This window comes from Natator depressus, chromosome 1 (genome assembly GCF_965152275.1).
Source record: "Natator depressus isolate rNatDep1 chromosome 1, rNatDep2.hap1, whole genome shotgun sequence".
NCBI lineage: Eukaryota > Metazoa > Chordata > Testudines > Cheloniidae > Natator > Natator depressus.
This window is the reverse complement of record NC_134234.1, coordinates 97,094,144-97,106,988: the sequence shown is the minus strand read 5'-3', so window position 1 is coordinate 97,106,988 and position 12,845 is coordinate 97,094,144. Positions and strand designations below refer to the sequence as shown.

Here is a 12,845-nt window from a genome sequence, read left to right as displayed (position 1 = left end):
ATGTAAACAAACTTCTTTGTCTTAGCAACTGGCTGAAAAAGAAGTAGGACTGAGTGACTTGTAGCTTCTAAAGTTTTACATTAGCTGCATTCAAAAATAAAACAATTTGTGTACATACGTCTACATTTCTAAGTTCAACTTTCATGATAAAGCGATTGTACTACAGTTCTTGTATTATGTGAACTGAAAAATACTATTTCTTTCATTTTTTACAGTGCAAATATTTGTAATAAAAATAAATATAAAGTGAGCACTGTACACTTTGTATTCTGTGTTATAACTGAAATCAATATATTTGAAAATGTAAAAAAATCCAAAAATATTTAAATAAATGGTATTCTATTTTGTTTAACAGCACGATTAATCACCATTAATTTCTTTAATCACTTGACAGCCCTAATAATCATTTATTTCAAGTTCAAATGTAAATTCTAACTCCTAAATAATCCAATGAGATATGTCCATCTATTTTGTAACCTAGGTCTAATCACATAGAATAGCACTTATCTGCTCTCCCACTTTTGCCTAATACTGCAATTATGTATTCACTGTGACTATGTTCACTAATGTGTTTTGTTCCTGGTCCCTTTTCAAGATAATAGATACAGTAAGAGCCTGATAGGAGAAAGTGTCTACATATAGCCAATTCATTCATATCTATAGCAAGCCTAGGAATGTGCTTTTCTGTCTATGTGTGAGTGGGCTTGTTCTAAATTCATTGCAGAAAATGCACATTCTGCCACTGCAGTGGTACAATAGCATTTCTAACAAGAGCAATATATCCTGACAGTCTGATGGCCAAGTGGTTAAAAGCCTTCTTAAATATTTATGTGTGATTGTAGTGGATTTAATGGTATTTACGTATGATTTTAGAGGCAACCACTGACAGGACACTCTCCTTTTTCCTCCTCTTTCAATATCTGTGTCTAATAGATTTGCCATAAAGAGCCAGATTGTTTGTATCACTAGGCCATTGTGTAGATTCAAAGCACTAAAATCATGTGAATGACGGTTGCTATTACCCAAGCATCAATGGCGGTTTCAAGCATGCTGGACTTCTCTGCAGATTTGCCTCTACATATCCAGAAATATTTACCCCTTCAAATCTTCTATCCCTAAAAATAATTTTTGGAACACAAAGGCCAAGATTAGCTTTCATTGCTATGAGTTCCAGCACAGCACTTTCTAGTTTTTACTAAGCCTCAAGAATAAGGGATCCTCCAAGGTATCATAATGGTGGTGAAGTCTATTGTGTAATACGTGTTTATCTTTTTAAGAATGAACATAACTTGGGCTATGACTGATCCTGAGTCAGTTTCTGCAACGTGTGTCAAAGGAGTGACAGCCAGGTGGGAAATTTTTTTAATCACTGTCTTCAGTTCCCTTGCAGACTAGCAACTAGCATACCGGGTAGATAACTCCAAAGTAGCTCATGGTTGCCTCAAAAGAATTAGTAAAAGTTTGAACTTGCTGGTGAATTTTGAGATGAAACAGTAAAATTTGAACGTGTCTTTCAAAATAAATTCCAACTTTTTAAACCTCAGAGAACCTTTCTTGAGATCTAGAATAGCAAGTTCATGGCTTTCATTGAGACAGTTCACAACAAGATAAAGAGCATCTTCTCTGAACTTGAAATGCACATCATTTAAACAGCCGATATTCACAGCTGTACCTTACAAATTCTGGCCAATCAGTTTTGATTTGAGGTCTGCTGCCTTGATCCTTACAACTGTGTGACATCAACTGTCTGAATATCCAATGCTGGTACACAGCAAAGAGAGTACAAGATTTCCCATGCTGCATTGCTTTTTGTAGGCATTTGAGACACTCCCTTAAAGAGACTGAGATTACGTCTCCAAAGTCTTTCATTCCACAGATGCGAATATACCTTGAGCCAAGATTAAGGCCATATCTCGAAAACTGAACTCATGTTTCGTGACTGTGTAAGTGGTGTTAACAAGGTGGCAAACATTTGGCTCTCCCCCGTTGCACACTCCAGAGCTATCTAGGAAAAGGAACTTCTTGTAGACAAAATGACATTTTATGTATTTCACATGAGCAGAAGAGCAGTCACGTGCATGTAGGTAATACATTCTAAAGGTCTTACAGACACTTACAAGAGGACTGCCCTTATCAGAAAGCTTATCACATTTTCTGAAAATTACATGAAACATTTCATTTTTTTGACACACAAACCATGGGGATTTATAGCTTTCCATGAGTTCTGGAAAATGCATCTACATTGAAGTTTCTCATATTCCTATCCCATATGCTATGTCCTTTATACTTACCCCTCTCCTGCTTCAGGCTGATTTTTTTAATTATTATTATTTTTACCCCTGAAGTCCAAAAGGGTGAGTAGATGTGTTCCAGACATTGTTTTTTTTAAATAAAATCGAAATCAAATCTGTGATTATTTAATTTTTAAACAGTCCCACATCTTGTTTTGTCTTTCTGATACCCTTTTTGATGTCTAGCCAACAACTCCAGACCAGTGTGGCCAAAACTCAGGTTTTGATCTGCTCCTTGAAACCTTCCTCCCCAATCCCAATTTATCTGTTACCATGAATAAACATCATCATCATCCTAGTCACTCAAATATATAATCTGGGCATAAACTTGAACTCTGCCCTCTCTCTACATTCAGACAGTCATGCCATATCCAAGTCTTGCTGTGCCTACCAACGTAACATGTTAAAGAATCTGCCTCTTCTGTCTGTCTAGACTGCCAACACTCTAGATCAGGCTCTCAGTGTCTCATGTCTTCGGTACTGTAATCTCTTTCCTGGCCTTGACACCAGTTATACACCCCATCTGAAATCCAGGCAAAACCTGTTACGAGGATAATCTTCCTGGGTCACAGTTCTGACCACATCAGACCCCCTCTTTGCATCCCTCCTTTGGCTCCCCTTCCTACATCATATCAAACACAACCTCCTTAGTTCCATGCAGTCTGTAAAATCTGTCTTACTGAGCGACTAAATCCCGCTTTTGCTTTGCCAGTGATACCAAACGTGATCACTCATTTGTCCATTTCTCTCTCAAAGATCTCTGCACTTTCCACAACGTCACCCCCTATGCTTGGGGAAACCAGCTCATCAAAATTCATATTCCTTTTAAATCTCTCCTTTAAACTTACTCTTGCCTTGATTGCTACCCATCACTCCTGTGTGCCTGATTAGACAAGCAGTGAGCTATGACTTCTGTTTGCTACTCATGCCTGTTCATTTTGTTGTTACCACCCCCACATGGTTTGCCTGTTTTGTCTGTCTGCTGCATTGCTTCAGACATAAAAACTGTGAGCTCTCCATGTTAGCGACTGTCTTGTTATTTGTCTGTATAGTGCACAGCACAATTGGGCCCTGGTCTTTGTCTGAGGTTCCTAGGTGCTAGTGTCATATAAATAAATATAAATAGTGTTTATACAGTGTGTAAGTCTTGAACTGATTAGCATATTAAGCAGTCTACCCTTGGCAGCAGTCAATAAATTTGCAATTACAAAAAAACTGTAACAAAGTATTACAGAAAGGTAATCTCATTCCTCAAATCCGGTAAAGCTGTTGTTTAGCAGTTGCAGCAAATAAAATTAAAGTGTAGTTTATTTTAAAGCCTACTCTGGCTTAGTTGGCAGACTACAATAGCTGTTGCCTTTCAGACAAAAATAACTGCCTTTGAACTACCTGACTGCAGCCTTAAGTTTGCAAGCTTTATTTTCCTCTTAAAATTAGCTGAAACTGCCTTTCACCAGCAGATGCTTCTATGTTTGCAAGGTTATGACAATTATTACACATCTTACTCTGGACTGGCTTGAACATTACCTTTGAACCCCACTATAGATGAAAAGCTCATATCTAATCTCTTTCCTCCCTAGTCACCACGCACATCTGATTAATTAGAGCATTAACAGACACACACTTTCAAAATGAAGCTCAGCCTGAGGCATGCTCAGCACTGCATTTCCTCCTGGCTTTACACTGTTTTCCCAAGGCATTATTTGTTTGGCTGACATCAATCAGGCCCATCCACCTGATGGGTGGATGGGCATCTCATGTCTGGCATCTCATGTCTATTGCTCTGCTCAGTCCCTTCTCCTCTCCTGTCTCTGAGTCAGCTCAGTTCTCTCTGCTCCAATTCCACTCTGTCCTCTGACCACCAACCCCTTTGCTTGGCAGCTCAGTGCTGCTGTGCCTAATGTCTGTCCCATTGTCTTTGCTAAGCGGGCAGGAAACATGATACTCTCAATGAATCCGTAAACTCAGGGGTCGTACCCTATGAATGGAGAACTGCTAATATAATACCTATTTTTAGGAAAGGGAGAAATGGTGATCCGGGAAACAACAGGCTTGTTAGTCTGACCTCTATTGTATGCAAGGTCTTGGAACAAATTTGGAAAGAGAAAGAAGTTAAGAACATAGCGGTAAATGGTAATTGGGATAAAACACAACATGGTTTTACAAAAGGTAGATCATGCCAGACCAACCTGATCTCTTTCTTTGAGAAGATAACTAATTTTTTAGATAAAGGAAATGCAGGTAGAGAGAAGAGCTACTAGGATGATCAGAGGAATGGAACACCTACCTTTTGAGAGGAAAATCCAGGAGCTTGGCTTGTTTAGCCTAACCAAGCGAAGGTTGAGAGATTTGACTGCTCTCTCTAAAGACATCTGAGGGGAAATACCATGGAGGAAGAGGAGTTATTTAAGTAAAGCGCCAATGTTGACACAAGAATAAATGGTTATAAACTGGCCATCGACAAGTTTAGGCTTGAAATTAGACAAAGGTTTCTGACCATCAGAGGAGTGAAGTTCTGGGGGGACAGTCCAAGGGGAACAGTGGGAGCAAAACAGCCAACTTCTTTCAAGAATGAGTTTGATTAGTTTATGGAGGGGATGGTATGATGAGATTGCCTACTACAGCATGTACCCAATCTGCAACTACTAGTAGCAAAAATCCCCAGTGGATGGAGATGGGGCACTAGATGGGGAAGGCTCTCAGTTACTACAGAGACTGCTTTCCCAGGTGTCTGTCTGGTTGGTATTGTTGACATACTCAGGGTTGAATTGATCACCATATTTGGTGTTGGGGAGGAATTCCCCACCAGGTCAGATTGGCAGAGACCGTGGGATTTTTCACCTGCCTCTGAAGCATGGGGCACGGGCCACTTGCTGATTTAAACCAGAGTAAATGGCAGAGTCTCTGTAACTTGAAGTCTTTAAATCATGATTTGAGGATTTCCGTAACTCAGCCAGAGGTTATGCGTCTATTACAGGACGGGGCATGTGAGGTTCTGTGACCTGCGGTGTGCAGGAGGTCAGACTGAATGATCACAATGGCCCCTTCTAGCCCTAAAGTCAATAAGCCAATTAGTCTTAGGCAACAGGACTTTTCCCAGACTGTATACATGTATATAAGGTTGATGAAAACATGTCTGATATCATATACAGTATAATTCGAGAAGTAGGCACTCATAAAAGCCTGCAACCACAATGTTACTTTTTTGATGGAATATAATAAATGTCTTTAGTATTCTTGCCTTTTTAGGAAACATATTGAGGTGACAAAGACCAGTTTTTAGCTAAACGTGGATTCCATTCTCTCCCCCTTTTATCATTTGGATAAAAGACTTGAGTATCTGAAATCATTTAATATCAGAGGCAGATATACTTCTAGCAATGGAAAAGGGTCAGGTCTCCGTGCTTCTGCTATTACTAGCATCCTTTGATTCCATTAACCACAGGTTGTTGACGACTCACAGTAGAGATCTCATGGAATGGATGGAAGTTGCTCTTCTCTGGATTCACTTCTTCACAGTGGTCCCAGAGGGATCCCACAAGACTCAGTCTTGTCATTCTTCCTATTTAATATTTCTATGAAGCCACTAAAGAGAGAATCTGAGACAGCTAAAGCTGTCGTCTCATCATTATGTTCATGTTTATTATATTAACGAGTATTTATTCACTTCAAATAAACAAGAGTAGCTACATTCTAGGACTAGCCAACCTTGTTCACTCTTCATATGAATAGTGAATAATGCAGTCCCTTTAAAGCAGAGGTTTTCAAACTGTGGGGCTGCTCAAGGCTGACAGCCGGGGATCCCGCTGTCAGCCCCTGTCAGTTGTCGGCTGGGGCTCTCGCTGTCAGCTGTCCAGCTGACAAATTGCAGCAGCCATGATCATTTCTATAGCAACAACTACCTTTCCCACCTTCTGGTTTAGTGTATCATATCCTGTCCTTACAACAAGCAGTTGTGCAGTGCTTATTCCACTGGTGAGTTTGATATTTTTTCATATTATGTGGTGGAAAAGGGATCAGTATTTATTGCCAAAAGATAGTAATGTTCTGAAATGAAAGGCAGAAGCTGAAACAGCTGATACAGTCATATCAACCACATTGCCAAGAACAAAAAGTCTTATGCAACTGGGGGAAAACTGATTATCCCAGCTGCAATTGACATTTGCAGGACAATGCTTGGTGACAGGAAGGCAGAGAAGTTAAAAATGATCCTGCTGTCAGACAACACGGTGAGCCGCCGAATCTCTGACATGTCAGAAAATATCAATGCACAGCTGATCTCTCGATTACAATCCATTTTATTTGCAATCCAGTTGGATGAAGCAACAGATATATCAAAAGAAGCCAATTTAATTGCTTACATTAGGTACAGTCACAAAACATCAATATTGGAAGATTTTCTGTTCTGCACGCCAGTTAAGATGCATGCAACTGGATCTGAATATTTAACATTTTAAACGACTTCTTAACTTCTCATGAGTTGAAGTGGGAAGCCTGAGTCGGCATCGACATGGATAGAGCCCCTTTTATGACTGGAGGTAGGGCAGGCTTGAAAGCCAAAGTATTTGAAATTGCTCCACGTATATCATGGACTCATTGTACGATACACTGCGAAGCCCTTGCAACTCGAAACATGGATCAGGAACTTACTAATGTTCTGAGTTCTGCAATCAAAATCATGAACTTTATTAAGATCCAGCCCACTGAGGCACATCTCTTTGTAATCCTTTTTACAGAAATCGTAGACGAGCACAATCCTTTTTTGTTTCACATGGAAGTCAGGTGGCGATCCAGGGGGAAAGTGCTGCAACGCATTTTTGAACTGAGAAACTAAGTTAGACTTTTTCTAGTGGATTTGAATTTCAGCAACACAGAGACACTGTGTGATCCCTGCTGGCTTGTGCTTTTGGCTTACCTTGCTGATATTTTTGACAAACTGAATTATCTAAACGTCTCATTGCAAGGAGTGGAAAGTACTATTTTTGACCTGCACAACAAGATATTGACATTCAAGAGAAAGCTAGCTCTACGGAAACCAAAGATCGAAAGTGGTTTAAGCATTCCACTCCTGTTAACTGACGCTATCGACGAAACACAATCCGAACTATTGAATGTTGTGGAGCCAACCAAGAATCACTTGACTACTCTCAGAGTCAGTTTGGATAAATATTTTACCAAAGGAAATGCACCCCTGAAAGACTGGATTATCGAACCTTTTGTAGCTGAGGCAGTGACCTTGTCCCAGCTCTCAGATGACACTCAGGAGAATCTGATTGAACTTCAGAGTGATAGGATACTGGACATTCAATTTACAAAACAGTCTTTGGGGGATTTTTGGTTGAAAGTTGGCTCAGAATATTCAGTTTTGTCGAAGTGTGTGATCAAAGCTCTTTTACCGTTTGGTTCATCTTATTTGTGTGAGATCGGATTCTCTTCGCTGGCTGTGCTAAAGACAAGTACCATTTGAGACTGGAAGTAGAGGACAACCTCAGAGTGTCAGTTTAAAAAAAATCTCTCCACATAACTGTCCGCAGAGAAACAGGCACATCCTTCACATCAAAGTATCTGTGTATTTGAAACTTACAGGTATAGATAATTTAATTAAAGTTGTGTTAAAGGTCTCTGTTAGGCTTATGAGCAGGCTATCAAGTGTACTTTTTGCATGTGTCTATTTTTGTGTTGGTTGGGACCTCAAAGGGGAAGGGGGGGGGGCCTCAGCTCAAAAAGTTTGAAACCACTGCTGTAAAGTTTATCGTACTACACACAAGAACATTCTAATTTCTGTTAATGAGACTGGTAATAAACAGACTACACAGAAAGGGGAAAGCCATTATTGTAGCTAGTTTAGAAGCACCCATGTGATGACTATTTTTATGTCCAACTCAATATTAACTTTCAGCAGGTTTGATCTACTATCGTAGATTACATTTTCCATCTGCTATTTTTTAGGGCATTTTCTTTTCTCTGCTTTCATTTTCTAAATTGCTGTGATAGGTTTACCCAGATGTGCAGAGGGACCAAAGATGTGAAGGGCAAGTGTGAGATTATTCATCATGGCAGAGTCTATATTTCTATATATCCTGAGTGCTACTTCAACACACCATTCCTGAGCTCACCCATTCTTTTTATGTAAGTCCTGTTTCTATTTTGTTTCCTTCTTGTATTTCATGTGTGCTGAAAACATTCAGAATGAGAATTTCACAATTTCACACCGTTAATAGAGAGTGCTGCCTCATCACAAAGGGCACAGGTAACATTTCTCTATGCTCCACAGGAAGAACAAACACTAGTTGTCTCGAAGATTAAAAACAACAACAACAAAAAACAGGCTTCAAATTAAGTTCCTCTCCAATGCAAAAGCTCTCTAATGCAATGTTATGGGTCAGACCATAAATTCACAAAGGTATCAAGAAAATCCAAATTATATTTCCCACACAATTCAGCCACCTTACACATATTGGAGTAGTATTTTGTATTACTGTACTTATGGTTAGTTTTATAAACTTACTGCACATATTTAGAATGGACCGATCATAGTCTCTGAGGGAAATTTATCCATGAATGTCCTGACTTTTATTCATTTAAATTGTCATGTCTTTTCTTTCACTTAAACAAGAAAAAAGTGAAGTTATGAACTGTGAACAGCTTTATATTCAAATTAATGTATAAACCTGGGTTTATTTGAAATAAAATCTCCAACTGAATCTGCACAGGGAGACCCCTGCAAGATCAGTACCAAAAATGATAAATGCATTATTGTTGGGGGAATGCTTCATAGAATGGATCATGTACATATAAAAAAGTTATCTAAGTTTATTTCCAGGGTGAATTCTTGAAACAGTCAACTGAAATTCTTTCCAATTCCAAACAAATACATCTGGAGCTCTGGACTGCAGTACTTGGCTAAAATTTTAAAGGAAAAACACATAGCTGATATGAACTGTGGGTGAATTTCAAGAACTGGCAACTGTTATATCTAAACTTTTTTCCCCCAAAACTTATGAAATCACTTGATCTCGGAAAACTTTGCCCATGTTCCAATAATTAAAAACACACCCAATGGAATTTTACCATACTTGCCAAAAATATCACTTTTGGCATGGCACAAACTTGAGAAATTTCATCTTAAAGATACATTTGTTTGGAAAATTATACAAAAGCAGGAAATATAAGAAAACTGCCTCCTCAAATATATGTATACTGTATCCACTGCAATGTCATATTTTATGGAACAGTTAAGTGCAGAAAAACATTCCAAAGTTAAAAAATAGAATAGAAGGAAAGGGAAGGATGCCTAGACTTCTGACATAAAAAAGAAATAAAAAGAATGCTTTTCTTTGCACATTTCTCAGCCTATGTGAAGATACTGCCATCTAGCTAGTTTATGGCAGAAAAAGTCAATTTTCAGTCTTTTGCAAAAGATGACTTCTCTCACATCCCTTCCAAATTGATAATATTTTATACATTGTTAAAACCCATACCAAAGATTTGTACACAATCAGATTGCTAAAATTAACTGTCATCTGTAATGACTTTTGTGGGGTGACAGTTGAGCAGAAAGAGTTCCACAAAATAATGTTAGTAAAAATAGATATAGTGAAGACATTTTAAGTGTATTTAGCATTATGATCATTTCTTTTTGTTTAACCAAATCTACACTGAGAAACAGAGCTACTTATACAGTTTCTGTTAATTAATAAAAAATAATGTTTTTCACACATACTGGATAGTGTCAACATGTCTAAAAATGAGTGTGTGACGGTCTGAAGTCAATGTGAGTTTTGCTTTTGACTTTGCCCCCTTGTGTTTGCAAAGTTTTCCAATCCTTATTTTTGAAAGTGAAAATTCCTTACATGTAAATCAACTTCTCTGAAGATTTCATTTGATAATGTTCATGCTCTTGGGTCTTGCTTGTCTATCATGAAACAGGCCATGACCCTGTAATTTTTGAGCCTTTAAGACAAGATACATGTGTGTCAGACACAGGCTACTTGCTGTTATCCACATACTTTAGGTAGTCTTTTGCTGGGGAGGTCACAGTATAGTCAGGGAACTATACTGCCTGGAAATATCCCAGTCAGAAGGGAGAGAGACGTGTGTCTCCACTCAAGAAAGGCATCAGCTAGGGAGCCAGAGGCCTAGAGTGGTTGTCCTTGGTGGATCACAGAGGGGAACAGAGGTGCAGTTGCTGTCAACTGTGACAGAGCCTATTCTAGGACTGTTACTAAATTTGTTCTGGTTTTTTTTTTTGAAAGTCAGTGTCACCAGATTGGATAGCCATAGTTCTCAGCATTGTCTTAAACAGTTCTGGAAGGAGGGGGTCTGTTCTGTCTCTTTGTCTGAACTGTCCACGTGTGACTCTGAAAGCACCTCTACTCTACTCTCTTACTATTTTTCAGGACCAGTGCAAACGTTATCTATACCATCACCTAGATAAAACAGGAACAGAACAGAGGAAGATTAACTAGATGAAGCAGGGACATTCCTTCCTTCTTTCCTTTTATGAGGAAGGGAGACTGATTGGGTGAATTCTTTTTTCCTTTCGGGACTGGGCTCAGTGCTTTGATATTTCCATTTGCTTCCGGGGCCATGAGACAAAAAGAACAAAAACGGTTTAATCTGGGGATTGGAGCACCTGAGACTGCCCAAAAGGGAGCATCTTAGAGACAAGCCTGGTTCTCATCACTAGGAGAAGGGAAAACCCACAGTTGGAATGTCAGACACGAAAGGCAGGAGAAAAATACAATAAATGATGCTAATGAGGAAAAGGTTAATAAAACTACATTTTTTAAAATGCAGTCATTTTATAAAGTGGATATGAATTATTTCAGCATCGATAAGACTATCTCCATAAGACAGCTATCAAATTTAATAATGTTAGTCTTATGCAGGACCCCGTGGTTATGTATCCACACTAAAGGCCACATAAAAATTATTTTTCACTCCAAGATGTTACTTTAATCCACAAAAAGGGCCATTTTTCTCCTATCTGCCCAACATTTTCGACATATCTGGGAGTTTAACGGATTTCCTTAAGAGACAGAGCGGGAAGCATCAAGAGCCCTCTCTAATTCAGCACAGCAACAAGGGTGAGAGCTACCTGCCTTGCCAAACCTTCTCTCAGAGGTAGTGCACAGAATGAACTTAAGCATTTTCTTAGGGAGCACGGGAGGTTTACAGAGGACAGCAGCTGCCATGTGCTGCTCCTGAGCTACACACAATAGATTCACTCATGTGGGCCTTAGCAGCTGCACAGCTGAGCAAGGGGGCTGCCACGTGATTCTTCAGTCTAACAGAATTTAGGTTTACTGAATGCCTTGTCTTGCAAGCGTCCACCTCCCCTTTTCCAAGACAGTTGTCACTGCTTGTTCCCAATCTCCTGTGTTACAAACCATGAAGGAAGGATAGGCAGCTGCCTTCCCAAACTCCTCAACTCCAAAACTGCCTGATTAAGCATGTGGCTTAATTAATTGTTTAAAAAATTATTCCCAACTAAATTCTGTGGCAACTACTTTAATTTGTTTTTTGAATTTGAATGTAATGTGACTATTTTTATTTTCACTATTATTTTAATTTTACAATTATTTCAATAAAAATGAAGGTTATTGAATGATTTCAGAATTAATACAGATGCGTAATTTCCAATTTGCCTCAGAAACTGATGCATAATTTAGGTCAGATTATGATGGTGTTGGATAATTCAGAAGCCTTGGCCTTGTTAGACATGTTGATGATCTCTTTCCAAATGTAATCTGAAAATGGATCTTTTCTCTGTTGTATATGCCTCTTAAGGCCATAAACAAAGGAAGAGAAATTATGACACAGCTTTTCTGTAATGTATATTCTATATTTCTATTTGTTCTGTGAAGCATTTTAGAATACAATTTTGTATAAAAGATGCTACACAAAATAAAGACATATTGTATTGAAGTGAATTGATATGAGCAAGGCTATTGTCTAAGGCCTGGTCTACACTGGGGGCGGGGGAGATCGATCTAAGATTCGCAACTTCAGCTACGAGAATAGTGTAGCTGAAGTCGACTTATCTTAGATCGATTTAGAATCACTTACTTCGCGTCCTCGCGGCGTGGGATCAACGGACGCCGCTCCCCCGTCAACTCCGCTTCTGCCTCTCACCGTGGAGGAGTTCCGGAGTCAATGGCAGAGTGATCGGGGATCGATTTATCGCGTCTACACTAGATGCGATAAATCGATCCCCGTTAGATCGATCACTACTCGCCGATCCGATGGGTAGTGTAGACATGGCCTAAAAGCATTTCGAGTTCTATAATTCATATAATAAGATTTCTAGATTGTCACTCTGTGTGTTGCCCTGAAGCCTAAAATGTCTGTTGAGTCAGCATGAAGCAATGGAAACAGCTACAAGATGGTTGAGAGCTCTTTGTGTTGAGAATATCACCAGGTTCAGCCATCATATTACAGTCCAGTTTTTAAGTTCTCAGCAATTTTTGGCCTTTTTTTTTTAAATACACTTTATGAATTACACCTGTATGACAGTACAGGCTTTCACCTAGGTTTTTTTTTTTTATAACC

At 39.0% G+C, this 12,845-nt stretch overlaps 1 protein-coding gene across 6 annotated transcripts in view; it reads right to left on the bottom strand.

The window, feature by feature from the left end:
* Positions 1 to 12,845, bottom strand: part of MBNL2 (muscleblind like splicing regulator 2) — a 154,396-nt gene that overhangs the window by 6,182 nt on the left and 135,369 nt on the right. For 3 of the 6 annotated variants that reach the window (XM_074962739.1, XM_074962732.1, XM_074962748.1), the window contains one exon: positions 4,579 to 4,663. The exons of the other annotated variants lie outside the window; for them this stretch is intronic. In XM_074962739.1, the coding sequence (XP_074818840.1) occupies positions 4,579 to 4,663 (85 nt within the window). The remainder of the gene's footprint in view (positions 1 to 4,578; positions 4,664 to 12,845) is intronic. 6 annotated transcript variants of the gene reach the window in all.